This window comes from Oculina patagonica, chromosome 12 (assembly GCF_052425735.1).
Source record: "Oculina patagonica isolate OP01 chromosome 12, crgOcupat, whole genome shotgun sequence".
NCBI lineage: Eukaryota > Metazoa > Cnidaria > Anthozoa > Scleractinia > Oculinidae > Oculina > Oculina patagonica.
In genome coordinates, this window is record NC_135769.1 from 28,854,439 (window position 1) to 28,882,381 (window position 27,943).

Below are 27,943 nucleotides of genomic sequence, written 5' to 3' on the forward strand. Positions count from 1 at the left end.
TACAACACCTTGTGAACCTAGCACAGCCAAAAGAGCACAAAAGACAGCCACGTTTCTGCGAAATTTGCCCTTGTACTAGCAACATTGTTCATGCGGGTTAAAAGTTTTTTTAAACTTTTCTATGCGTTTCTATTAGCGTTTTTAGCGTTTTCGCGCGCTAGGAATTATAGGAAAATGTACCAGTCGCCATCTTTTTTCGAAAGGAAGATTCAGTTCAGTTTAAATCAATTTTTTTTTACTTGTGGTCTTTGCGAGACGAATGATCATCTCTCTACGAATGTAACAGTAAAGAACCGTCATGTTGTAAATGTGCGCGCTTTCATAATTACACGTGATTTTATGCGCAGAAGGAATGCTTAGCAAAATATCATGTCTGCTGCGCGCGCGCTATAGAATGCAATCGAGATAGCAACAAATGATGTCATAGTTGGCATCTTGATGCGCGTGGACTGAATTGCGATCAGTTTCAATGAATCATGAACATTTTGATCAAAGCGCGGTCCTAACCAATAGGATGTCCGATGATGGTCGCTGTAAAATGAAGAATTTTTCGTGGCGATACAACAATTATGGTTTGTTGTAATTGTCATATGCGAATCTAATGGCTTACGGGGCATAAACCACAATGAAGCTGCGATTAATTATTTGGGTACTCTTCTTCTCAATAATAACAGTTCAAGCAACCTTTTGGGACAAAGAAGTAGAAGTCGTCAATTCAAAGTGGTCAAGCGTTCCAGTGGCTGTTAGGCACGTTGAATTCATTGGCACTTCGGACAACGGCACGCTGGATTGCTTCATCCCTGGTTTCTCTCAGTATCGCTGGGAGCTCATCAACAAAGCAAGCTCGGGTCCATTCACGGAATCCACCAGCCTTGTTTTGGATGATGACATCAAGGAGCACCAAACTACGTTAAGATTTGGTAAAGGTGGTTTTCCCATGGCAACCGAAATGCTCGTTGTTTCTTGCGAGGCAATGGTCAACAGCCGGCCGAAGTTTCAGATTATCTGGGTCATTACTCGATTGCATTCGCCACTGGGCTATCCCACCGATCCTAAGTTATGTCAATTTAATCATGATAAGTACACATTCACAACGTGCGATGATTACAAGTGGTGGTTTAACACAGACTGCTACTACGGTAAAGGAAAAGAATACAAGGGAGATGCCTTCCTCACAAAGAGTAACCCGCCCGCTAAATGTCAGTATTGGTTTCAGGATTATCCAAACGATGATAGCAGTGATTACGATGTGGACTTCAGTAAAGAACACAGAAATTGCAGGAATCCAAGTGGCGATTACAGTCCATGGTGTATTACAACCTCAACTAAAAGTGGTTTAAAGAAACAGTTCTGTGTTGTACAAGAATGTTCGGAGTGCATGTATGGCAATGGAAACGGATACTTTGAAATGTATAGTGCGGAGCCTGATAGATTCACATTAATAAGACAAATGTTTCCCAAATACGAGGGACGCGTGATCGCGACTCTCAAGGAGGATGACAAAGGGTTGCCGCGATTGTGCATGTCTGGTAAAGGCTGGGAATCAAATCTTTGCCGACCAAGAGATGATGACTTTCACTCTAAACCGCAGTGCTTGGTAGCTCGAGAGAAGTCCGACGAATCCAAAATAACAGATGATGATGACAGCAGGTTAGAGTTAGTCGAATGCAGGATTCCACAATGCACAGTAAGACAGGTTTGGTTCTTGTTTTTTGATTCGTTTGGTCGTCCCTACCTCAAAGAATCCAACGTCGAAGATGTAGAGATAATCTTGGTGAACGGGCGAAATAGCGAGACAATAAAATTTGGCGCATTTGGCATTCACCTGGCGAGTGGTCTTAGTATCAATTCTGAAAATTCGAAATTAGTTAGATTTGCACAATCGTTCATTTTAAGAGCTTATGTCCCACCACAACATTTATGCAAGATAGAAATAAAAAACGTCAAGAAAGAATACGCTGGAAAATACTATGTACAGTATACCTTCGTCGAAGGAAATCCGAAAATTCAGCAGAGCACTTACAAGGGAAATTTCAGACTCGATGTGCGGGATCCTATGAGCTTGTCGTTGCGTCCAAGTGTTTTACAACTTTGCCAAGGGGAGAGAGGAAGTTTAAATGTTCAAGTTTCTGGAGGCTTTAAAGTCTTGGAGGAAAGTATCAAATGGAAATATGGATTTTCAGAAAAGAAAATAAATAAAGAAATATCTCTCGAGGAGGACCCATTGTTTGAACTGTCTGCCAATTTAAAAAAGATAACTATCAAAGAAACTCAAAAAGACACTTGGGTCCAAGTGGATGGTTCTTCTTATTCTGGGACCTCCAGCGCAGTGGGCCAATTTAAAATGAAAGGTGAGTGTATTTTTATATATATATTTTCAGTTAAAGTAATTATAATTTTCATGATAGCCTTGACTGAATATTAGACGGGCATATTTCGCGGGACTTAAATTTCGCGATTTGGCCAAAAAAATACGCTTAAAGGAACTAAATTTCACGAAATCTTGTCGAAAAACGGGTCTACATTAACAAACAGTAAGTCTCAAAATTGGCGCAATAATTTCCAATCACACGGAACAAAACCATACAATAAAGCGGAACTTAAAACTTATTGCCATGTCCCTCTGTAACAATTAAAATGAAGCAATTTTGACTACTTTACCAAGATAATTACTAATAAACTTACGCTTACGTTGATTAATTATAACGAATTATATAGACAGGTATTTCGCGTCGTTGTTTTTCGCGAGTACCTTTTTTCGCAGGTCTTTAATTTCTCAATTTATTGAAAATCGCAAGAATCGAGAAAATCAAGTCCCGCAAAAAAAGACGGAACAATAAGGATTCAACAATGATAATCTCACATTAGCTAATAATTAAAAATTTCTTTACAGCACAACCACATCTCATCGCGAAATCGCCTTCACAAGTTTTCGCTCTGCCAGGCGATGAAATATCGCTTTCAATAGAGACAGAAAGAGGCTTGAGGACTACCTGGACTTATGACGCGCAAGTGATTCCTGAAGTTCCCGACGACCCTGATATGGCATTCCAACGAACTTTACAAAAGGACAAAATTTCCGAGATCCTCGTCATTAGTTCTGTAGACTGGAGACACTTTGGAATCTACGTCGTTGAAACGGAGAAAGGTGGCTGTAAGGGAACAATAACATTTCATTTACAACAAGACCAAGGTGAAAGATTTTTAATAGTTTATTTTTTTCTTTTCTTTATCTTTTGTAGTCTTTGACAGTTAAATCTAAGAAGAGGGCGATCATTGAGAGTTACAGTCAACTCTCTCTTAACGGACACCTTAAATACTTAATTTACACGACCCCACAATCTGTAACTTTTTCTTTTTTTTTTAAATATTATAAGACGGACACCTCTACAAGACGGACACCTGGTGATGGTCCCTGCCGTTTTTCAGTCATTTTACTGTAACAAAACTCTCTGTAAGACGGACACCTCTCTAAGACGGACAACGGACACCTTGAAACCGCAAACGGACACGCACAAAAAGTGATTTTTTTAGTGAATTATACTTCGAAACTTGAAGTCAGCCCCTTTAGAATACCAATCTTACCAAAAACAATCTGCTATAACGTATTAATTCTCTGCGCAAGTGTATGGGCACCAAAGAGGTAGTTTTCTACTTACAGTATTACCGTTTGTAATGAACAAACGAGTCGAATTTCTGATATTATTTTTGTTCCACTTTATAGGTTTTACTAAAGTAAGCTTCTTAAAACAGACGTGTATTCATTGTGCATAGCCGTTTAGCTTTATCATCTCAAAATTCCTGGTGTCACGTTACCTCGACTCTCTATAAGGCGGACACTTCTCTAAGACGGACAGTTGGGGCCAGTCCCGACGGTGTCCGTCTTAGAGAGAGTTGACTGTATTTTCTAACTTTTAAGTCTGTGGAGACACTCTAGTGTGTGACCATTCAAATGAAAGCTTTGAACAGTACTCTCGTGTGGTTGTGCTTTTTTTACTCATATGCTATACAATGTGGTTTTAACTAAGTCTACACTACAGTCTATGAGACCATTCCAGTGAAGGGACTCAGCATTAATTTATTGTTGCTTTATTAGTATTTTGGGGGGAGGCGCGGTGGTCTAATGGTTAGCGCGCTCGACTCCGAGTCGAACGGCCCGGGTTCGGGGCGCTGCGTTGTGTCCTTGGGCAAGACACTTTACTCTCACAGTGCCTCTCTCCACCCAGGGGGTACCGGCGAATTTACTGCTGGGGGGTAACCCTGCGATGGGCTAGCATCCCATCCAGCGGGGAGTAGCAATACTCCTAGTCGCTTAATGCTACGGTAACCGGGATAAGCTCCGGCTGTATGGGCCACATGGCTCGGACACAGACTTTTATTAGTAGTTTGTAAAACAGACTTCTCTCTTTTCTTTCTCTTGACTGCTTTCGACTATTGAATCTTGACTTTTCAGCCCTTTAATATATATCCAGTTTCTCATGTGTTTTACGTTCCTTGCTTTAATATGTCCAATAGAAAGAGAAGTCACCGTGGGAGAAGAGTTATATCCACTAGATACTAACAACAACACAGATGTTGATGAGGAACAACCGATCGAAAATGCAGGCAAGATCAATAATCATTTTATATTACTGGTAAAGTGGTTCAGCATAAGTGTAGTATACATGAAATTGATCTCAAGGTTCAATTTTTTATTTCCTTGGAGCTCAGGCTTCTCAAGTTAGGTTTGTGTTAGTGTTATGACTCTAAACACATTCGGCATTGTCAATACTATCAGCTGTTAGGACTTTAAGCACTCTATAAGAGAATATGCAGATGTTAAAAATATTTGCCCCCATTGAATAAAAAAAAATGTTCCAATATATATTTTTAAATTGTTGTGCTTTTGACCAATTCAATTAGCCGTTGGTGGGAGATTTGCCATTTCTATCGCAGCCATCATAAGGCAGGGACCGTCTTATGATGGCTGAAACAGAAATGGCACAGATCATTAATTTATTTGGTTCTTTGCATCCTGAAATTGGGCAGTTGTGATTGGGGGCGGGCCTCGAAGGGACTGCCTCGTTTAAGATAATAATAAGCCAATTTTTGTTGATGTTGCAGGATTCTGTACTGTTCGTAAACTGAAATTTAAAGAACACAAAGAAGGAAACTACTCAACAAGTTGGAAGATTGGTATGTATTATTGGTATAATAAAAATCTTAAACAATATGAGCAGTAAAACAGAAGTTAAAGAAGGCACATGCAGTCGATCTTCTTCAATACGGACAATACGGGGCCGAACGAACTGATTGTCCGCGTCATAGAGGTGCTTGTCTTATCGAAGTGAAAATTATATGAATTATGGTTCTTTGGGACCAGGTGAACTGTCCTTAATCAGGAACGTATCGCAAGGGGATATACCCCTGCCGTAATATAAAGAGGTCCGTAAGGAGACGGAGGACAACAAAGCTAGTGTTTGTTATTAGCGGTTTCAACACCAAAACATATACTCTGACATGCGCAGTGAATACAAATTACTTAACTCTTGCTATCAACAACTTTGGCCACTAGAAAAGCTCTCTCGTGCAGAAATAGTTGTGTACTCATTTTAGATGTCGTCACCTAACTCTCTTTTCTTTCCGGATAGATGTGCCATGTTATGACGAAGAAAAAGATGGTTCAACATATCATGATCATTCTGTCGAAGAGTTGTCTCCATGCAGTGTTATCACGAGTTATAGCTTTATAACTCATTTTCATAGCCCACCGCACAAACTCTACACCAGTGTTAACGACAGTTCGTCATTGGTGGAATACGAGGGTGATGTCAACATGAAGGTATATCCACAACTGGCTCTGTAAACAATTCCTCCAGTTATGCAGGTCAAGTTACTAAGCCTCGGTTAACCCTTATTATGCTAAGCCCGGATTTTTCCGGGACTATACCTGTACTTGATCATGGTCTCGTTTCCAGACTCTTCCATTGATTAAGATAAAAACCTTTCAGAATAAAAAAGCAGAGAAAATGAAAAGGAAAGGAGCAAAGAAAAAATCGGAACGGTTCAGCAAAAAAGTCCAAATTTTGGCTTATGCGCATGGGTCAAAGTAAATGTTACACATTTGTACACGAAAACTTCTTCAAAATCTTACTGCAGTGTGAAAAAGTGCATTTCTAGCAAAGTTAAGAGAAATTTAGCACCGTAGCGCCAAAGAAATCAATTTAACTGTAAAAACGCTTTCTTTCTTTTAGAAATTGCTATATATTAAGGGTTAAAAAAACGTAAGTAGCTTCAAGTAGAACTCGGCGAAGTGTAACTGGAAAAATATTTGGAATCATAATTCAGTGTCCCTTCAGCAACTTGGAACGACTATGCCAAAAGTCCCATAATCATTGAACCAATGCCGAAATTGTTTGAAAAGGCCCCTACATGTCTGTGGCGGGCACATGATCTGTAACGTTACTCTTGGTACAATGCTAACCTGTTTCCTTACTTGAATCTTCTTTCTTTTTTCAGTCAACTTATATTCAAAGCAATTATGAAGATGCCTGGCAGTATCATTACTTCTTGCCGGAACCGGTTTTCGCTCGCTTTATGCGATTTACCGCTGATGAAGTTGAAAATTCAAAATGTTTGAATGATTTAGTTGTGGGTGGCTGTACTGTAGGTATGAACTCACGTGTATGTTTGTTTTCCTAATTAATTGTAACACCCCTCTGTAATAGACCTGGTCAAACTTGATAAAAACCTCATTAGGCCAAACAATTCAGCAGCGTCTTTCTTAATCATGAAAAGGGATGTCCAAAAAACTCTTCTCCAAAAAAGTAGAATCTTGCTGGGACAGGGATGTCTGATATTTTACCGGGGGTGGGCAATTTATCGCTCTGTGTTGGGTTTCACCAATTCAGTTACAGAGGGCTGTCCTATATGAAACACAGGCCTGGCACTTGCAAGAAAACACAGTGATAATACAAAGTCTACCACGAACTACTCCAAAACGTTCATGGTCTTGCTCCGTACATGGTCTTGCTCCAGCCTACATAGGTGAACTTATTTCCGTTAGAGAAACTGCTGGAAGACATTACCTGCGTTCCAACAATGGTTTACGCCTTAATTATAGCCAATGCAATGTAATCACCGCAACGCTTGGGGATCGCTCTTTTCATGTGGCCGCCCCTATTATGGAACGATCCAGTGAAAAAAATTCATCTATCAGTTTCAGAAGCCATCAAGACCTTATTTTAGCTTTTATTGTACATTTCTTATAGTCATTCATTCTTTAGCGTGTTTTTTTAGTTTTTTACTTATTCTATGCGCAATGTTTTTTGTTTGCGCTTAAGTTATTTATTTTATTATTATTATTATTATTATTATTATTATTATTATTATTATAAAATTAATTTATTTACCCAGCGAAGGCAGCGCTTTTAAGCAGCTTCAAACCAAGATTGCACTGTCAGAATCGAGGTGGTCATTTTCTCATGCTGTACATGCGAATAGATTTTGGAGTAGAATCTGTGTAGTAAAAGATTTACCAGACTTAAGAACTGTGCGGTATTGGTCGAATGTGAAATTTAAATGCACGATTAAATTAAAACAGCAAAAAATAAAATGTTAATTTCATGGTGTATAATAAGCAATTATTGGATGAGGTTGAGCATGATATCGTGAATTATCAAAACCGAGGTCTGTGTTATTATATCTGCCTCAGCCTTCGGCTTCGGATAACACAGACACGCGTTTTACTAATTCACGATATCATGCGAAAACAGAATTAAATATTTGTTTTTACGTTTTGAAACAATTTGCCATCACTTTTTCTAGCGCCGGCGTAAAACTTCGTCAGAACATTAGCCAAAGCGGTTTTAGCTTGTGGTTCCTCCAGGTTCTTCTCCCTCAAATAATCATTCAGAATTTTTACACTTGTTTTTGTTGTCCTCTTGGTGTTTTTAGAATCTTTGTTCGCCATCAAAGCTTTCAATTCCTCTTCGGAAACGGAGGCGAATCGATCAGCCATATTTTCAAAAGTTTGACAGCACTACACGGACGACGGGCTTGGAAACTTCTAGGCAAACTTTGAACTCGACATGATAACCCAATATCTGCTGTAGATATTGGGTTATCATGTCAAGTTCACATGCTACTGTGTATTGAATGAATGCCTCGACCAATCACATGTTTCAAAGTAATTCTAATGTATAATATAATGCAGCTTATCTCTATCATGTTTGAGACAAATACAGCTGAGAAGTAAAGTAGAAAGTAAAAATAATTCATTTTCTCATTTTGTCTTGTTCTTGCTTTCAGTGGAGTCTAAATGTGACCCTGAAAAATTCACATCTGATGACATATTGTGCCATGATCCTCAGAGTTCCCTTTTTAACAAAGAAGACGTAAAAAAGTTTTCAGCCTGCAGTTTAATCACCAGCTACCAATTTGCATCGAATGGAACTATACGCCACAAAATGCTGACCAGCGGTACAAACTCTATGCTGTTAAAGGAATATGACGGACATATTGAATCTGAGGTATAATCTTAAAGCAAATTAATTTGAATTTGAAAAATCTCTCATCGTCTTTATAAGGATACGGCTGCTGAGTTGCGGAAACAAAACAAATCAAATCAGATCAGATAAAATAATAAAACAATTAAATCAATGTTTTCCAACTAAATTTTCACTCAAATCAAACCTTATAATTCCTTTCAAAGAAAATAATGGGTACTGGCTAAGTACTTAAAATAAACGTTTGATAATATAACCTCCTTTCTAGGATTCCACACAGCTGCCGTTTTGTGTCATACTCATTTCTTCGTCACTGGAATGTACAAAATATTTGCCTATTATAAAATAAGGGTCGGAACGACAGATTTACTTTACTACCTTCATCGACGCCGTTTTACGGTGAACCCTCGTATCGTGGATAGATAGAACATTTCAGTGGGAGCGTGGGGGGAGGAGGGGGCAGAGGGAGGTGGGACTAATTTTTTTTATGCGGCTATGGCTCCTCACCGATGTCCAAAACCTTACCATTTTATGTACCATTTTTGACTTACAAGGTAACTCTAGCATATATTTCCCATAGAGAATGGTACTCTTTTCACATACCTACAAATAGGATACTGCATCTCTTTCCTTAATTCGTTTTCTTTTTTTTTTCTTTTTTTCTTTTTCTTTTATTCTTTTCTTTTTTTCTTTTTTTTTCTTTTCTTTTTTTTCTTTTTTCTTTTCTTTTTCTTTTTTTCTTTCTTTTTTTCCTTAATTTCTTTTTTTTTCTTTTTTCTTTTTTTTTCCTTAATTCTTTTTTAATTCTTTTTCTTTTTTCTTTTTTTTTCTTTTTTTTCTTTTTGAATTCTTTTCTTTTTTTTTTCTTTTTTTCTTTTTGAATTCTTTTCTTTTTTTTTTCTTTTTTTCTTTTTTGATGAATCGACATTTCGGTGGGTCTGTTCGAAGTTTCTTGAAAGGCCTCTTAACTACCTTTTAGTAAATGACAGTTTGTCTACCCTTTTGTATACTCTGACTCGTGAAATACCTTACACCCTTCGGGCAGATCCTCGGGCGTACCCTTCCCGGGGATTATTTGAGTTCCTTCACTCGTAGCAACAATGACCTGAGTTACACGCAAACTTCCATGGTTGGCCATTAATTCCGAAGGCATTTTAATATTTGGTAGCGATATTACCAGTGCAATGGAGAATTCTAACTGTTAGTTGTTAATTTTGTTTTAAGATGGAGTTTGTGAAAGGTGAATGGCTATTTTACAATAGCTTAGATGAACCAATCCCAGCACGATACGTGCAGTTCATTCCAGATGAAGCTGACAAATCTCTGACGTTAAACAAATTACAGATCAATGGCTGTAGATTGGGTAAGTCAGCAATGAGTCACTGGCACGTGATATGGTTAAACAATATATAGTATACGAAAATAAGGAGTTAATTAGGGAACTGATTGACTGCAACATTCGAAGCTTGAACAATAAAGAAATGACTTTTAAATTAATACCATTCGAAAGTTCTGTAAAATGTTTTGTTCTAAAGAAAAAGGTAACTGGTTAACCAAACCAACTTTACGAGCTAAACTAGCTGGAAAAGAGCAGCTTGAAATGACTTAATTCTGACCAAAGCCTGCCGGTTACATTAGCGGGCACTGCACGTTCCTTATAGAGAACTTTGCCAATGACTTCCAAAAAGTATATGCATTTCTGCTTAAGTGTTTCCTTTGGATTTTTACTTGTAATTTTTTTTACCAGTTACAGCAAAGCAAGCCAGCTATCAAACCAACCAGCCAACCAACCAACCAACCAACCGATCAACCGACCCAGAAACCAACTAACCAACCAACCAACCAACCAACCAACCAACCCACCGACTGACTGACTGACTGACTGATCTCTCTTCTTTTTCTATCAGATAAGCAGTGGTGTGGCACTAAATGGTCTAAATTCAGAGAGCTTGGCATGGAGTGTGATGAAGAGGATTTAACTATTATCTATAACGAATATCCATTGTTTGATTTGCCGACATGCAGTTTCATCTCGAGTTATCAATTTATAGCGAAAACTCCTAAACGTCATGCTCTGTTACTGAGTGGTAACAACCCTGAACTGCTAACGAACTACCGCGAAGGTCTTGAAATTGAGGTGCGTGAATAATAATAAATAAATAAATTAATTCCTTGTACTTATTGATTTCTATACAATAATTTTAAATAGTACTTCTAAGAATTAGGTGGCGGTTCATTCCTTAGTATGTTACCTAAAATATTGATAACTTGTTTTTTAAAAAGTAATTGAAGTGCTTTTAACGGCCATTTATAGGTTAGTTGGTCTGTCTATCGTGTACATAAGTATTCTAGTCTCTCTTTCTAATTTTTTTAGGTAAATGAATTAAGTTTCCTGATCATAATTTCTTTCTCGGCTAAGTTTGAAAATTGACTCTCATAAATTTCCTAGATGCTGCCTCTTCGCTGCAAGTGGCGTATTGATCCCATGGCTATTGACAATTCAATACGATTCAAAACACCAACTAAATAATGCTTCTTAAATCCTGTCCCAGGTTGAGTCGGTGGCAATAAATAACTCGTAATAAAAGTGTTATAAATAAAATACCTCTTTCCTTCAATCATCACCTCAGTTTAACAAAAAATTGTGTACACAATGTGGCTTTTATCTTTCTTATTTCTGTCCGTCACATGCGCTTAACGCCTTGCCCACTTGGATACCTCCTTAAAAGTGGTGAAGAATCCGGTAGAGAGTGCAAGTATTGGAATTGAACTACGATGATTCGGCAAGATTTATTACAGCTAGAATCTTCTTTTTCTTTTGCTTTGTAGTCATATTACTACAAGAACGATGAATGGATCTTTATGTGCAAATTTGCTTCACCGGTCGCAGCTCGATACCTTCAATTTGTGTGTGATGAAGCTGGGAGTGCTAACTGTTTGGACAAATTATCCATCTTTGGATGCACAATAGGTAAGGTTCCCTGGCGTAATCAAACATGTGGCAAAACCCAACAGCTTTTTTTCGTTGAAGCTGCAATGTACATTTTAGGTTTTCATTTTCTACGTGCAAAATAAGTTGAGACCGATTAGTAAGATATATTTTTCTTCCCTTTGTTTCCAGCTTCCGGCGTTGGCTACGCTACAGCAAACATTAATTTGTGTTTAAACTTCCCTTTAAAATAAATCGTGGCATGAACGTGTTTCTCTACAGGGATCAGCTAACTGTAATCTGTAAAGAGTTTATTGCTGCCTTTTCAGTAAAGGTCGGCGCATCTTAAGAGAACTGGCCATTTTTCAATATTGTTGTTGGTATTCCTCAGTCGCAGCCAACCTTACATATGTTTGGTTAATTATTATTTTTGTGTTTTTTTCGTACCTGGGGAAACTAGGTTTCCTTTTATTTGAAAGCTATTTTGTATATAAGAAAAATCAGTGATTCAAATCTATAACGAACGTTAAACTTGACCGGCTGCAGCGCAGGCTAGAGGTTTGTAAATTGATAGTCATCTTAAGTAGTGTTATCCGTTAAACGTTTTGTTTGTTTGTTTGCTTCCAATATTTAGCTAACTCTTGGTGTAAAGAACAATCATTCAAGACTGTAATCAAGGAGTATCACGTGAAAACAGACTTCTTTAACAGTAGCCTGGGACGAATTCTCCTGAAGACAACAATAACGTCGGTCCTCACACCAGTTTGGATGTTTATAGTGGGCAGATACAACTTGGATGGCAGGTATGCTGCATTAGCCGTGTACTCTGGTCGGGGGAATAAGTACCACTTTTGGTAAATCTTCGTTGAAGCACTCGAAGAATTTCAGAATTATTTTATTCATAGTTAGTAGTTACTATGTTTTATTCAATCAAAAACTAGCGCGAGCGCTCACGAGTACTCCGAAAGCCGTCGCGCGTATAAATACGTCGTGTTACATAGCAACCTCTGGGACGAAAGCCGCGGGCTCAGTCAGTTCTCGGGGAAGTGATCTCGCCATCAAATGGCACTTGTTGCACCGACTGTACTCTATAAACGACTTATTTCTCAAACTAAGCAGCTAAGGCTAATTTTGTAAACGAGGTTTACGTTTTGAACTTTGCAAAGTCATAGAAAGGAGAGGAGGGGTTCTTTACGAGGTTGCTAGGTTTCAATTGTGCGACCAAAAAATAGCTTGCAAACGTACGTAAGTTTGGAGCCCAATTAAATGTAAAAGGCCGTGGCAAAAGAGGGCACATTGTTCCGGTCACATTGATGCTCGTGATGTTTCTTGGATGAGCAAATGAGCGGGATACAAAAAAACTGTTTTGTTTCCCTGCTTCAGCAAACCTGGAAACATTTGTTGCGGACACAAATTGTTCTGAAAGGAAAAGAAACAAACAAACTTAACAAAGCAAACAAACAAACCAGAAACATTTTTGTGTCTTGGACACAAATTTTGTGTCAAAACAAATTTTGCGAGCTCTGGAAAACAGTTCAGGGAAACAGTTTTGCCCACAGCATTGTGCGTTATTATCAATCAATCAATCAATCAATCAATCATCAATCAATCAATCAATCAATCAATCAATCAATCAATCAATCAATCAATCAATCAATCAATCAATCAATCAATCAATCAATCAATCAATCAATATCAATCAATCAATCAATCAATCAATCAATCAATCAATCAATCAATCTAAAAGTCTTGCGACAGGGGGGCGGGGGAAGAAAGTCGCCACTTTTCTTTGGAGACATAGCAGTGCCTGGAAACGGTGCGAGTCTATATCAATCAAGCCGTTGCTAAGAAAGACGCCACCCAAAGTTTTGTTTGAAATGCGAATAGTGGCGGTGTTTAAGCTTGATGTTTCACGCCACTGATTTTTCACCTGATGTTTCACGTCACTGAGAATGTTTTGGAATACCAAGCGAAAAATTGGTCACGGTTAACATTTAACAACCAAAAAATGGTAAATCATTTCAGAATCATTGGAGCTATTTTTAATTGGTATAATTCGCAAGCCCTACTTTTGCCAGACTGGCCACCATTATCACTGTTTGTTGTTTTGATGTCCGGCAAACTTCAAAAGAACAAACAAAATGCAAATATTATAAAATTTGAAAACAATCTCTGACTTAAAAACTTTAAAAATACGAGCTTTCGGCTGTTTGAACTACAGCCTTCGACGGGTAAAATGTAAAAAGGTAAAATATGCAGTGTGTGAAGTTGCAAAATAAAAATGCTAATAACTAAGAATATTTGTTAAAAAGAATGTTGTACTGTCCAGGTAGAGGACAGAAATTGTTATCCGCATTGGGAGTTAGCTTCGAATGCCACGCTTCCAACGTTTTTCTTGTTCTAAAGCCGCCTTTGTTCAATGACAGATGCATTATCAAAGTCAATCGCGTGATTGTTGGACCAGACGTGATTGGCAATTCTTGAACCTTTTGCCGCGGTTTTAACATTTCTCAGGTGTTCTTTTTCCTGGTGTTGAAGGCTCTGCCCGTCTCACCAATGTAACACCATGAACACTCAGCACAAGGATTTTATAGACAACGTTTAATTTGTCTGCGATTCCAAAGAAGGTCGAAATTTTGGAGCCGGGAACTGTTGTTGGAGGGTGGTCAGTGGTTTGTTTACTACTGTGATATCGTGCTTTTTGAGGACACGGGTCAGAGGTTCTGTTACGCCTTTAATGTATGGTAGAGAGGCGAATGACTTGTGTGATTCGGGCGCCTCGACCATCTTGAAAAATGTTCCAACAAGTTCCTCCGGGGACAACACTGTCGAGGGTCGGGTTTTGTTAGACTGGATGTTTTTAATGAACTTCGATGGGTAACCATTAGATTCAAGTGCTGAATGAACTCGGTTAAGTTCTCGTTGTTTTCCTTCGGAAGGGTTGGGTAAATTTAGGGCTCTGTGTAAAAGAGTTGCCGTCGTGCTAACCTTGTGTTTATTATCATGGTGAGAATTATAATCTAGATATCTGTCTGTGTGCGTGGGCTTTCTATAAACATCGACAGCGATGGCACAATTTCTTCGGGTGACTAAGGTGTCGAGAAAAGAGATCTTTCCATCACATTCAGTTTCGATGGTGGAAGAAATGTTAGCGTCGATTGAATTTAATGTGTCATGGAAAGCTGACACATGACCACTGACCACCCTCCAACAACAGTTCCCGGCTCCAAAATTTCTACCTTCTTTGGAATCGCAGACAAACGTTGTCTATAAAATTCCTTGTGCTCACAGAGTGTTCATGGTGTTACATTGGTGAGACGGGCAGAGCCTTCAACACCAGGAAAAAAGAACACCTGAGAATTGTTAAAACCGCGGCAAAAGGTTCAAGAATTGCCAATCACGTCTGGTCCAACAATCACGCGATTGACTTTGATAATGCATCTGTCAGCTGATCTGTCATTGACAAAGGCGGCTTTAGAACAAGAAAAACGTTGGAAGCGTGGCATTCGAAGCTAACTCCCAATGCGGATAACAATTCCTGTCCTCTACCTGGACAGTACAACATTCTTTTTAACAAATATTCTTAGTTATTAGCATTTTTATTTTGCAACTTCACACACTGCATATTTTACCTTTTTACATTTTACCCGTCGAAGGCTGTAGTTCAAACAGCCGAAAGCTCGTATTTTTAAAGTTTTTAAGTCAGAGATTGTTTTCAAATTTTATAATATGTTGTATCCTGGCTGCGGTCCTTCAATATTTTCACAAAATGCAAATAGCTATTGTGTTCTGTGCACGGTCAAGACCAAGAAATGCGAACTAGGCAATGACTTTGTCAAGCTATTCACTGTGCCCTTTAGCTTAGCAACCATTCGATAGCTACTGCGCACATTCGGTTGCCCGGCACCGCTATGACCGCTTTTTCAGTCGTGTAACAAAGGGAGTTTCTTCCCCCCCTGACTTGCGATAAAGTTCCTTACGCACCGGCAACTATTAAAGGATTTATGTGATACAAACAGGGAACTTGACATAAATAGGCTAGTTTATTATGATGCTTCACTCCTTAGCGGCATCCTTAAAATCAATCAGTCTCACAAATTAACAAAGAAAAATGTAAATGGTTTCACACAATCGTACGAGTGCTCGATGCAAATACATGCAGAGCAGGATACTATAATTAAAAGATTGAGACTGCACGGACAGTTACTTGAAGTTTCACGCACGAGGCGATCATCAGACTGTGCCGTTAATAGCAGTTGAAAGAAAATTTAAACTACATTCATGGAGGGCGGTTTGAGCGATCCTGCTTTTGATTGGCTGCATAAAACTTGTTTTCGTGCCTGCACTTGGTGATTATATTGAGGAGAGTAGATCTGTCAGCGGATAGAATGCAGAGCTTCTCTGTCAGACACAAATTGCAGCGAGACGGGTTTCCCCTGTAAGAGCTTGCTCGCGTGACAATTGACCACTTGATTGAGAAATCGGTGTTTTTGTCTCTTTGGTCCCAGATGTACTTTGATAGGACAGTGTCGTGGGAATGTTTACGATGCTTGAAAGAGACCTTGTGGTTGTTATATCTAGTTTTGAAGCTGTGCTCCGTCATGCCAATATAGACCTTCGATTCGCCGGATGTGGTGACAGTTGCTTTGTAGGTGACGTTGTTGACAAGGCATGCACCGTCAAGAGGGCAAAGGTCCTTGTTTCTGCAGTTGCATGATTTAGACTTGACGTGTGTGTCGTTGTTTGTCAGCTATAGTTGCACGAGCCAAGATCCTAACAAACAACGACACACACGTCAAGTCTAAATCATGCAACTGCAGAAACAAGGACCTTTGCCCTCTTGACGGTGCATGCCTTGTCAACAACGTCATCTACAAAGCAACTGTCACCACCACATCCGGCGAATCGAAGGTCTATATTGGCATGACGGAGCACAGCTTCAAAACTAGATATAACAACCACAAGGTCTCTTTCAAGCATCGTAAACATTCCCACGACACTGTCCTATCAAAGTACATCTGGGACCAAAGAGACAAAAACACCGATTTCTCAATCAAGTGGTCAATTGTCACGCGAGCAAGCTCTTACAGGGAAAACCCGTCTCGCTGCAATTTGTGTCTGACAGAGAAGCTCTGCATTCTATCCGCTGACAGATCTACTCTCCTCAATAAGAGATCTGAATTAATCACCAAGTGCAGGCACGAAAACAAGTTTTATGCAGCCAATCAAAAGCAGGATCGCTCAAACCGCCCTCCATGAATGTAGTTTAAATTTTCTTTCAACTGCTATTAACGGCACAGTCTGATGATCGCCTCGTGCGTGAAACTTTAAGTAACTGTCCGTGCAGTCTCAATCTTTTAATTATAGTCTCACAAATTACATGTTTTAACAGAATTGACCACTAACGCAAATTAATTTCCAGGAACGATATCTTATTTTGGTTCTTCTGGGGCTTCATCTTAGCCGTGGAAGAAAAATTTAATAGGACTTTAAAGTACTATTTTTAGTGAACATTCAAGCTAGTTTGCAACCTTGCAATATTCATTTAACATTTTGCTTCTCTTTCCGTGCAGATTGATCACACTTCTATCAGGATTCCTTCAGAGAATCAAGAAGTCAATACAGAATATAAGAACCAAAGATAAGAAAAAAGAAAAAGAATTCGAAAAAGAAGAAGAAGAAGATGCAAAGCCCGATGAAGATGACCAAGTTGAGACTCAATAATTTGCACTTGTAAATAACTGTGAAAGAAATAAATATGTCCTTGACAGCATTTGTGGTTAGATAGTCAATGCTCTGATCAGTTCAATGCACATAAGTCCAAATTAAAATCCACTGAACATTGTTCTCGGATTTGCACGCAAAGTTTCACTCTTGAATAACTTTGTTTCCTTCTGCTAGCAAATCAAATATAAATTAAATACTTTGGGAGTTGCCACGTCGCTTGCGTGGTATATATATTCTTACCAAAACAATGTCCATCTTTTTTTGGTTAATCAAAGATATGCTCTCTTTTTCGCCTATCAATATTAATCAGGGTTAGGTCGTTCCGGACGGCGGGAAAAATATCAGGTCTTTGTCATTTTTGGGATGCGCGGTGTCCTAATGGTTAGCGCACTGGACTCAAGAATGAACGGTTCGGGTTCGAGCCCTGGCCGGAGTAACTGTGTTGTGTTCTTGGGCAAAACTCTTTACTCTCACAGTGCCTCTCTCCACCCAGGTGCATAAATGGGTACCGACGAAATAATTCTGGGGGGTAAGTGTGCCGGATGGACTAGTATCCCATCCAGGGGGAGTAAAAAAATATTCCCAGGCGCTTAATGCTACCGAAACAGGGATAATCACCGGCAGTATGGGCCACCTGGCTCGAGGATAACCTTATTTACTTTGTCGTTTTGCGCGGATACAGCGATTCAGACTGTTTCCGGAAGCCGCATGAAAGCGAGGCTCAAAGGCTTAGATTGTGTGGTAGCAATGGCGGACGAAAGAGAAACAAGTACATTCACAAGTACAGCACTGCAGTGCTATGTTAACACTACCGAGAACTAAACATCCAATAAGAGAACAAACCACAAGAGAAAGGCTTGTGATCTCACACAAAAGATATTCCTTTCAAAATTGGCCTGGAACGGTTTTATAGATCTAATGATGACGATAATTTATCTTTGAAAATAGCACAAAGTAAATACGTGGGCTGATTGGTTAAAAATTGTTTCTATAACTCGATGGAGACATTGTCCTGGGGATTATTCAACAATAATCACTGAGCCTGAGGCGAATAATTGTTAAACATTTACCATCTCATGAGTACGTTCGTGCGCTTATATGAAGTTATTGTGAGCTGTTGTGGCATCTTTTTAACGAACGAAGATTTTCCAGAAGTCCCCAGACGATAATCCACCTGCTTTGTCATCACAGTCCTTTCGTCCTGCGTAGCTTGTAGCAATTAACCAGTGATATACGCCTACTTTAAAAGTAGGGTAGTGGAACAATCTTCTCGCGTTTTCATCGTGCCCCCATTTTCCAACTTCATACACGCCGTTTTCTTTTCCCCACTTATTGCAAACTCCTGCTAGTCGCGAGTTGTCATCGTCCATTCTTAAAAAAGAGCCACAGGCGTCAGGCTGGACATCCGTCCGACCGCTGAAGTACTGGACTACAGCTTCACCAGTGCTGTTAGCGACCGTGGTCACGTGGAACGTACGTCCCTGTTGTTTACTGCAGTGGAATCTCAGTTGAGTGAAAGGCAAGTGTGTTCTTAGCTTCTGCATGGCACTTTTAGCCAGAACCATCCTAGAGCTGCTTATTCCACGGTATGACGTTTCAACCGGCACCTGAGCCGGGGAGGATGGACTGTCAATCACAACACTGGAGACGAGAAGCCAACCCCCTGAAATAAGACAAGCCTTATTGCTCGCGTGACTTAACGATGCTAGCAGGTAAAGTACTATAACACTGCAATTTATCATGAAAAACAACAACAACAACAACAACAACGAAAGAGCATCAAAACGTTAAAAGTTTAGAAAGTGCAAATACACGTCACATGCTCTCTGTTGCAATTCAAAAATCAAAACTATGGGATCGGAATAAATAATTGTCTGACGGAAATATTTTGTGCAACGGCCAGTGTTTTGAAAATTAATTTGAAGCTTTGTGCAGTCGTTATGAGAACAGAATTGATAAAATTTCCATGACATTACAATCCTCCATTTACCTCCGTCAGTTGCCATGTCACAGAAGACATTTAAAGGGTTTCCACTCTTCTCAGGGTCGATCCAGTACTTGCCGTCTCCTTTGGAGTCTCCAGAATCCCGGATGTCCTTGCAGGAATGAGCAGGGTGATGGGAATACCAACCTTTCATACCTACAAAAAAAAATAGAACGTGTTTTAACGGCAATTTTGGCAATTCGATTAAAACTGCTAAAAATTATTGAGACACAAATTATCACTACTCACGTGTTTCGCACCGTTTTCCCTTGTATCCCGGGTGACACTTCTTTGTTTGATCATTCCGCTCACGGGGAACATCGATGCAGGAGACCTGGGTTGGGTTAAGATGTGAAAGAAAACACTTTAATATCATAATCTAATCTGTTTCACGATTTATCAACATTGTAAGGAGCCAATGGATTTTACTGACCTGACAACAAATCAAACAGGCTACTTTTTTAGCCAGGAAATGAGAAAGTATGCTATTGAACTAACCTGACCAGGGCCATAGTATGTAGATCCTTTCTTCCATTTAAAATCACCTGGCTTCATCTGTCGGGTTTTGTTGTTTAGCTCACAAGTGCGTTTTGCATTGCTACCATCGGGATGAACGTTAAACGACTTGCAACTGTTATTTCCGAGGCATTTTAGCTGACATTCAAACTCGTCAACAACTTTAGCCTTGCTCATGACGTGACCAAGTAATACATGATCTAAAAGGAGTAAAATTAAAGTATTTTTTGTCTAACACATGTACTATTATAAATAGACTAAAAAGAAGGAAAGAAGAAAGTGTTAGCCTCAGTTTATGTTTACTTACCAATTTGAGTTTCAAAAACGCTTCCGCAAAAGTCTTCTCTCGCCACCACAAATAACACTACCAGGAATATGTTAAAAATGACAAGGGCTATCTGAGTCAGTCGTAAGCTATCCATCGCGTTGTGCGACATCTGCAAACAAGGTAAAATTTCAATTAATATTTTAGCAAGTCCTGTTCATTCATAATTGATAATTTACACATTTGTCCACAATCCATTAAGTTAAGGCTTTCTATTATTTTTGTCTTATTTTAAGTCTCTAACATAAAATTACAAGCATATTTCAATCAAAACTATGACGAACGTTATATACTAATGTATTTTTTTCTATAGACAGGAGAGTCTTAGCTACTTCTCTCAGACAGTCTGTGATTATCAAAGGTTGATTTGAAAAAACATGAGAACCAATAACCAGAAGCTAAAAGAACGTTTATGTAATTTTGGAGGTGCTAAGATTATGGGGCGAACTTTGCTAATAAAAAGTGTGTCACTTTAATTTTCCACAACTTGCTCTTTGAATTTTTGAAAAATTTTAATTAATATTTTGACAAGTCCTGTTAATTCATAATTGATAATTTACACAATTGTCCATCTTCCATTGTGTTAAGGCTTTGTTTAACTTCTGTGTTATTTCAAGTCTCCCACTTAAAAAAATAACGGGCTTTAGTTTATATATATTTCAGTCAAAACTATGACGAACGTTTACTTATATAATGCGCGAGAAAAACGCATCTTTTTTTACCCGGAAAGGCCAACCGTCCATTCTGAAACGGCGTTTTTGGTCACTGAAAACGGTACTAATCAAAAACGCTCTCCAAAGTGGGTATCGTTTTCAAATTTACCCGGGTTAATGTGGACGGAAAACATTTTACGCGGCGTTTTCAAATTTCTCCGTTTTCAAATTTACCCGGGTCAGTGTGGACGGGGCTTTAGCTACCTCAGACAATCTGTGATGGTCAAAGGTTGATTTGAAAAAAAAAAAAAATGAAAACTAAGGACTATGAAAGGACTGAAAAAAGATAATGTAATTTTGGCGGTGCTGAAACGATTGTGCCGGACTTTTCAAGTGAAAAACGTAACATGATGAAAGTCCACGATAAAAATACTTCATTCACCAACTATTTTTAGAATATAGCCGCCGTATACGCGCGATGGAATTCTAGCGGGCATTATTTTTTATGGAACATAGCTGACAGCTATAGAAGCCCGGTACCCCGGATGTGCGAAATGTTTGTCGAATTGCGCTGAACGCGCGACTTCGTGGACTTCGCCTCTCTTCTCTTGTTTTGTTGTTTAAATGATGCTTTAAAGCACCAAGTTTTTATCAGAAACGTTTTACATGCTTAAATGGAAGTAAGACAGTGCCAAAGGAAGCGACAGATAAAGAAAGAATCGTTGAAATTTGTTGTTTTTCTTTGGAGTTGTGTACGCCACTATTTTGCCGTGAACTGCCGAAATTGATTGGAAATTATTTAGCAAAACAAGCCGGACACTAGAAATGCTTTGAGGTAAGAAACCTTTTTTAGCCACAATCTGAAGACAGAACACTCCACTTTTGTTCTTTTTAAATCGAAATTAGAGGCGAATTTGAAAAACTTGCTGCGAAACGAACGCATGGAAATTTTTCATTTGAATGAAATTGAAGTAGGCTTAACCAAACTTGAATGTGTAAATATTTCAACTAGATTTGTGGGCTTTGTGAGAATCTTTTGGTAGTCGGAGAAAGGACAATAAATGGGAAATATGAATGAAATGGTATCTTGGTTTATTTATAAAGAAGCCGCCAAAGAAAAGAATAAACTAAACTTTCACTTTTACCGATGTTGCGTGCGTTTGTAAATGCCGTGAGCGGCCGCGAGTCTTGTAAGTTCTTTGCTATATTCTAAACCCACTAGATGAGATGGTTTTCCTATGTCCTATAAGAAAATAATGCACTTTTGAGGTCTATAAAAGCAGCTGAATGCCCTCGCCTTACGGCTCGGGCATCCACTAGCAGCTTTTATAGACCTCAAGCGTGCATTATTTTCTTATAGAACATGGAAAACCATCTTCTAGTAGGTAAATAATAAATTTGCATCAAATTAAAACGAACGATGCGGTTGACAGAAATGATGTGAACCCCTTTTTTTAGCAGCGCGCCCACTAAAGAAATTAAATATTCTTGTTTTTGGAACTGTAGAATGTAAACCTAGCATAGTAATTCACTATGAGCCATGCTTGTTTGAAAATTCGTTTTATTTTAGCTAAATCAGAGGGATGGTGGTTCGACCAACATTCGCGTGGGCGCCGCCCAAGTGTTTTTCCGTTGCTGTTTCTCTGCGGGCTTATATCGTTATTTACCGTTAAAGGGACTATGCAGATTAAAGGGATTTCGCAGATTTTTGGTCTTAACTGTTCTGAAATAAGTGGTAGGCAACTTTACCCATGAAAAAAAAAATTATCTCTGAACAATTAACTGAAGATATAACCTTTATTTGGGGATAAAAATCAAACTTAGGCTATAAGTGTTGATTGTTTTGAAGGCGCGGAGAAACAAATTGAAAACGTTGGCTAACGTTTTCAAATAAATTTATTGCAATCCATTTCAGATAATTATTTTTAAGTTTCCTACGGCACAATTATAAATTTTTGCTTCTCAAAAGTCTGTTAAAATCCGTGACATAGTCCATTAAACGGTTTAGTGAGCATTTTTTGATTATTAACAGAACTCAGATGATAACGATGATAACCATCTTCTATGATTAAAATAGTTTTAAAAATCTAGTTATTTAATTTTGATTGATATGTAAAAAATTGGTAATAAATTGAAACCAAATTTTGAACGAGTTCTTCTTTTGTTACAAAAGCTGTGTTACTTGCAAAATTTCGTCGTAAATATCGGTCTGTTTTCGTCGGCTCTCGTTTGAATAATCCATAGCATTATCATGAAACACGGGAAAAGAAGTGTTCCGTGTGAAGTGATAATTAAGCGACGTTTCGTTTGAGATCGTCACCCACCACTGAAATATGTTTGCTTAGCTGGTTGAATGATAATTAATTTAACTCGAAATATTTTTCACGCAAAGCTGTAAAATAATTTAATTCCTAAAACGTTCCAGAAATGAAAGCTAAAACAGTGGCTTGATATTTATTTATCTTGCTTTATTTGAATTTCTTTTTGTTTTACTTGCTCTAGTAATGCGGTCGGTGCATGTGTAACAAATGATAAATTTGGAAAAAATATATCAAAAATATATTAATTATTTTTCAAAATCGTTAATTAAAATTTACTTAGCTAGATTAATTTTAATTTTTAGGTGGGAATTTAACGGCTGCATAGCTATAGGGTGATCGTTGCTGAAGTCATTGTTTGCAATTTGCCTCATTAGAATACAACTTTGCGTTGAGAAGGCATCATGCTATAAACGAAGTGACTCCAGATATTTAAAGAGCTTGTAAAACTTAATTATCGGCTTAATTTTAAGCTATTTGTGTGCAATGTAAAAGGAGATATAAGCGTTTGAACACTGCAAAATTTCTGGGTGGCAAAAGCGCTAATAAGCCCATATGATCTTTGTAAAATATGAAGTTTTCGAACCTGCGACACAGAAAAAGTATTTAATACATCGGTCTCAAACTTATAGTGAAAGTTTATCGTGCCTTGTATTTACAGTATTCAGAATTTATATTTTAATAGCTCGATCAAAAGGTGAACATGGTGAAGCGCTTATGCTAATGAGGCAAACGTTGTAGACAAAGATTCCCTCATAGCACAGGAAATCATAGGTAGCACTTAACGTTTCCATTCATTTGCCTCGTCGATGGAGTGATATTTACGTTATCGATATGTTACAATCAGCGATACAGTTTCTTCTTCAAGAGAAGGATGAGAAGAAATCGTTTATTGCGATTGTGTTGGCGTTTTCCACGGTTTCTAGTAAAAAAAAATCATTTTTTTAAATTATGTATTTATCAAGCTCTAACCCTCGATGAATAAATGACGATTTTTCCGATCAAGTAAAATTAAATTGGATGCCAATATTTTAGATATTGACTTTTTATGCTGATCACAACAAGCAAATATTTTTTCAGTCGTTTTGTGAATAATTAAGAAAAACTCCTTTCTAATGGACGCTGAAAATAGGGCAGGGTCAGTGGACGTCCTGTAGCAGATCGCAGCGGTAAAGCAAAGGCCACTTCACGATTTCTCTCCTACAGCTACAAACATGAAACGTTTGATTTTTTTGCTTTCCTTAATTGGAGGCTTAATAACAGCTTCAAGGTACGGTTAAAGAGATTAGTATGTCACGGATTTCAACAGATTTTTGAACAGCCAAAATTTATTTTTGTTTCATAGGAAACTGAAAAATAATGGTCCATTTTTATTAACAATTGCTATTTTAGATCGCTAGAACTGTTTAAAAGCGCGTTTGGCTGCGGAAGGTTCGGATGAAAATGGATTGCAATTTGAAAACGTTACCCAGTGTCTTTAAGCTATTTCCGCGCGCCTTAAAAAACCCCCGATATTTTATAACCGAAGTTTGATTTCTATCGCCAAATAAAGTTTATAGATTCAGTTGAATTTTATAAGACAATGTTTTTCATGGTAAGGTTGCCTACCACTTATATCGGAACAGTTTAGACGAAAAATCTGCGAAATCCCCGTGACATTGTCCCTTTAATGTATTCTTGGTTTTCACGTGACGTCATCAAAATTCTTAAATCCAGAATCGCAAGGCCCCTGAGTTTTCATTCTTCACTGGCTATTAGACGTCCTTAATACATATTTTTTGAAGGTTTTTAGCTCGATAGCATTCGCCGTCTTTAAGATAGAGCATTTTGAATTTTGGAGTTTCACGCCACACGAGATCAAAGATGGCCGCCAAAAGGCTGTCACGTATACTTAAAAAAATGCTTTATCTTATGATTTTTAACAATCCGAACAGTTGAGATTTTGCGAGAAGTGTTTATCTGAATGTTTACTTGTTCATGATGGTGATCTGACCGCTTTTTGTAGCAGTATTTAATGCCAGATGTTTTTGTTGATTTCCGGCCGCCATGTTGGAGCCCAAGCAGTTAGGCTCCAACATGGCGATTCCATACTGTGCTCTCTAAATTTGCGTGAAACATTTTGACGAATAACTCGAGTACGGAATACCGTACAGCCCTGAGACTTGGACGAGTAGTTTATATTGTACTTTTCTACAACCTGTAATATTCTTGATTTTTTTGACACAATAGTTTTGGATTTATTTTTTCGCAGCGTGACAGTGAAAACCACCCATATTTGGTTCATACTTTAGCGTGTACTATCGAGTTATGGTGCACGCGGGTTGTTTGGAGATCACGAAAGAAGCTTCTTGAGTGCTCTCCAAACTTCTCAAGTGTACCATATAAGTAGACATAAGTAAAGAGTTCGGTTCCATACTAAGTCTTAAATATTTTTCTGGACCGATGATTCGTGGTTGTAGACTGGGGTTATAATGAAAAAAGTTTTTCTTTTGGAAACGATGGAGGAATGAATCGCCCGCTGAATATTATATTTTTCCCGAACGGTAGAAATCGCAACAGAGCCGTGTAAGGCCCATAAACGCAAAAACTTTCGTTTGGTGGCTACAGTTTTAATTTCACCGAACTGTTGTAAGACCTTGTAGTTCATGCTTGGCCGTTTTTCCACATCAGGGTCGTGAAAAAATACTTTTAGTCCTCCAAAAGACTCGAGCGTTGGTTGTTGTTGCTTGAATGAAGAATAGCACACGTCATCAGCGTGCACTATCGGATTTGGGCACGCATACGTACACTGAATTTGATTGCGCGACTCTGCTTACTATGTTATAAACGCTTTTAGAGATCAACAATGAAAACTTAACTTGTCAATTGCTACCATAACTGTGAAAAGGTGTCGGGACTTTGCTCACGCACAACCGCGTTGCTATATACAACCATATCAGTCATGTGCAATGAAGAAACACCAGCTATATTTGCTTTATTTTAAGTGCAACTAACCGCGGAATTTTTTATTCGTCGAAAAAAACTTCATATTCCCTGTATTAATTTCCCGAAAAAATTTAGTGTAGCGTTTTTCGTTTCCTCAGTATGGGCTTTCAAATATTTTACGTATATTTTTTGATTGTGATACTCCGACTGTTGATAAAGATGAAAAGTTCATTTGTCACGAGTGTGGGACAAAGAACTTCCAATGTTGTTGTGAGAATACAGCGAGCGATGGTTTGCGCGGCTTCGAAATATTACGAGGTGGAGCGTCACTGATTTATTTTTAATACCGAAATTCCAGCTTTTAGGAACACTCAGACAATGAAATACTGGTGTCGTTCGAGATAAAAACTATAAAGTTCCACGTTTCTTATAAAAATAGTTCGTTTACGAACTCTTAATCATAAATTTACAACAAAACAATGCCGTTTAGAGAAATAATATGAACTATTTTTTATAAGCAGCCAGCGTTAGTAAAGAAAATTTTTGTATTTTTTAGAACTGTCTATGGAAGTTGAAGTTTTAAAGGAGAATTTAAAACTAGCATAGGGATTCAACATTAGCTCTGTTTGGTTAAAAATTCGTTTTTGTTTTAGCTAGATTGGAGGGATGATGATTCGACCGACATCTAAACGAGTGGGCACCGCCCACTGTTCTTTTGGTGCTGTTGCTCTGTGAACTTATATCGTCACTTACTGTTAACGGTTTAGCGAGCACTTGTTGATAATTAACATATCTCAAAGCGGAATTTTAGCTCCATTGAACCGAATTGCCAAGAAAACACGGAAAATTAAAATACATTCATTGATTCAGCTTAAGATATGAGTAATTTTTCCCTATAAACTGTATAAATCCATTATTTATCAGTTAGCCGGATGATGCTCTCGGCAAAAGAATTATAATTTATTGTACACTGGCTTCGTTTCTAGTCTTTCTAAGCGTATCAAGAAACGTGGCTCAACTTCGATAACAATAGGCTTTGTTTTACGACCTGAAAAGGCCCCTATATGGCCATTTTTGAACAATGGCGGTAACAGCTTCTAAATACTCGCGGGAGTTTTTGAAAGTTAAAATTACCATACGAGCGGGAGATTTGAAAGATCGGTAAGACCGAAGGGAAAACAAATTTTACCCAGGGGAGGTGGTACTGGTATAGTTTGTTCGGTGCAAATAGTTACTCTCGAGTGGCTGGTAGGGCAAATGTTGTTATCAAAAGAAGAAGCTGCCTTGTGGCTGACAGGGATGCCATCGGCATTTGATGTTCATAGTGTTGTTTCGCGTCTTCACAAATATGGATAAAGAGTTTAGTGCGATTTCATTTTCAAAGCTTCGGTTCGCGACTTCACAACAAATAAAAAGTTAAGCGGGATTTCATGTTCCATTTTTTAGTTCGCGTCTTCACAACGAATCAAAGATTAGCGGGATTTCCCGTTCAATGTTTCAGTTCCCGTCTTCATAACAAATAAAAAAGTGGGATTTCGTGTTTAAAGCTTTAGTTCGTGTCTTCACAACAAATAAATAGTTAAGCGCGTTTTCATGTTCAAAGCTTTAGTTTGCGTCTTCACAACAAATAAAGAGCTAAGCGGGATTTCATGTTCAAAGCTTTAGTTCGCGTCTTCACAACAATTAAAAAGCGGGATTTCATGTTCAAAGCTTTAGATTGCGTCTATACAAAAAATAAAAAGTCATGCGGGATCTCATGTTCAAAGCTTTAGTTCGCGTCTTTACAACAAATAAAAAGCGCCGGGGATTTCATCAGTTCAAAGCTTTAGTTCGCGTCTTCACACTAAAAAGTTAAGCGGGATTTCATGTTCAAAGCTTTAGTTCGCGTCTTCACAACAAATAAAAAGTTTAAGTTTATGCTTAAGTTTGCCATGAGAATTTAAACAGTTTGAGTTTGTTCTGTGTCATGGAATTAACTTTATCTTAAGTCCTAACACAAACTGTGATTTGTTTTATTTTACTAAAATAAAAAAAAAAAAAACGTCGGGAATGCCGACCGCATCTTTGTCCCGGTTCAAAC

The 27,943-nt window shown here is 38.3% G+C and overlaps 3 protein-coding genes across 4 annotated transcripts in view; 2 read left to right on the forward strand and 1 right to left on the reverse strand.

Annotated features, from left to right (window-relative positions):
* The first annotated feature begins 439 nt into the window (after window positions 1–439).
* Window positions 440–17,198, forward strand: LOC144632802 (uncharacterized). Of its 2 annotated transcripts, none has more exons than XM_078491541.1 (12): window positions 440–2,351; window positions 2,894–3,193; window positions 4,516–4,605; window positions 5,104–5,175; window positions 5,631–5,821; window positions 6,499–6,649; window positions 8,290–8,510; window positions 9,711–9,849; window positions 10,394–10,623; window positions 11,316–11,457; window positions 12,050–12,218; window positions 16,989–17,198. In XM_078491541.1, the coding sequence occupies exons 1-12, from the start codon at window positions 626–628 to the stop codon at window positions 17,137–17,139; spliced, it is 3,582 nt and encodes a 1,193-aa protein (XP_078347667.1). In that variant the 5' UTR covers window positions 440–625; the 3' UTR covers window positions 17,140–17,198. The 2 variants fall into 2 exon arrangements, with proteins under 2 accessions (XP_078347667.1, XP_078347668.1); XM_078491542.1 differs by having other exon boundaries at window positions 8,290–8,480; window positions 9,708–9,849.
* A 592-nt stretch (window positions 17,199–17,790) lies between these two features.
* LOC144632887 (uncharacterized) lies at window positions 17,791–20,071 on the reverse strand. The gene is made up of 5 exons (XM_078491642.1): window positions 19,950–20,071; window positions 19,625–19,842; window positions 19,376–19,460; window positions 19,133–19,282; window positions 17,791–18,805 (listed from the first exon to the last, which is right to left on the reverse strand). The coding sequence occupies exons 1-5, from the start codon at window positions 20,062–20,064 to the stop codon at window positions 18,273–18,275; spliced, it is 1,101 nt and encodes a 366-aa protein (XP_078347768.1). The 5' UTR covers window positions 20,065–20,071; the 3' UTR covers window positions 17,791–18,272.
* A 3,998-nt stretch (window positions 20,072–24,069) lies between these two features.
* LOC144634034 (polyunsaturated fatty acid 5-lipoxygenase-like) overlaps window positions 24,070–27,943 on the forward strand; it is a 30,195-nt gene continuing 26,321 nt past the window's right edge. Inside the window, exon 1 of the mRNA XM_078492974.1 lies at window positions 24,070–24,208. Coding sequence (XP_078349100.1) covers window positions 24,153–24,208 — 56 coding nt within the window. The 5' untranslated portion in view covers window positions 24,070–24,152. The remainder of the gene's footprint in view (window positions 24,209–27,943) is intronic.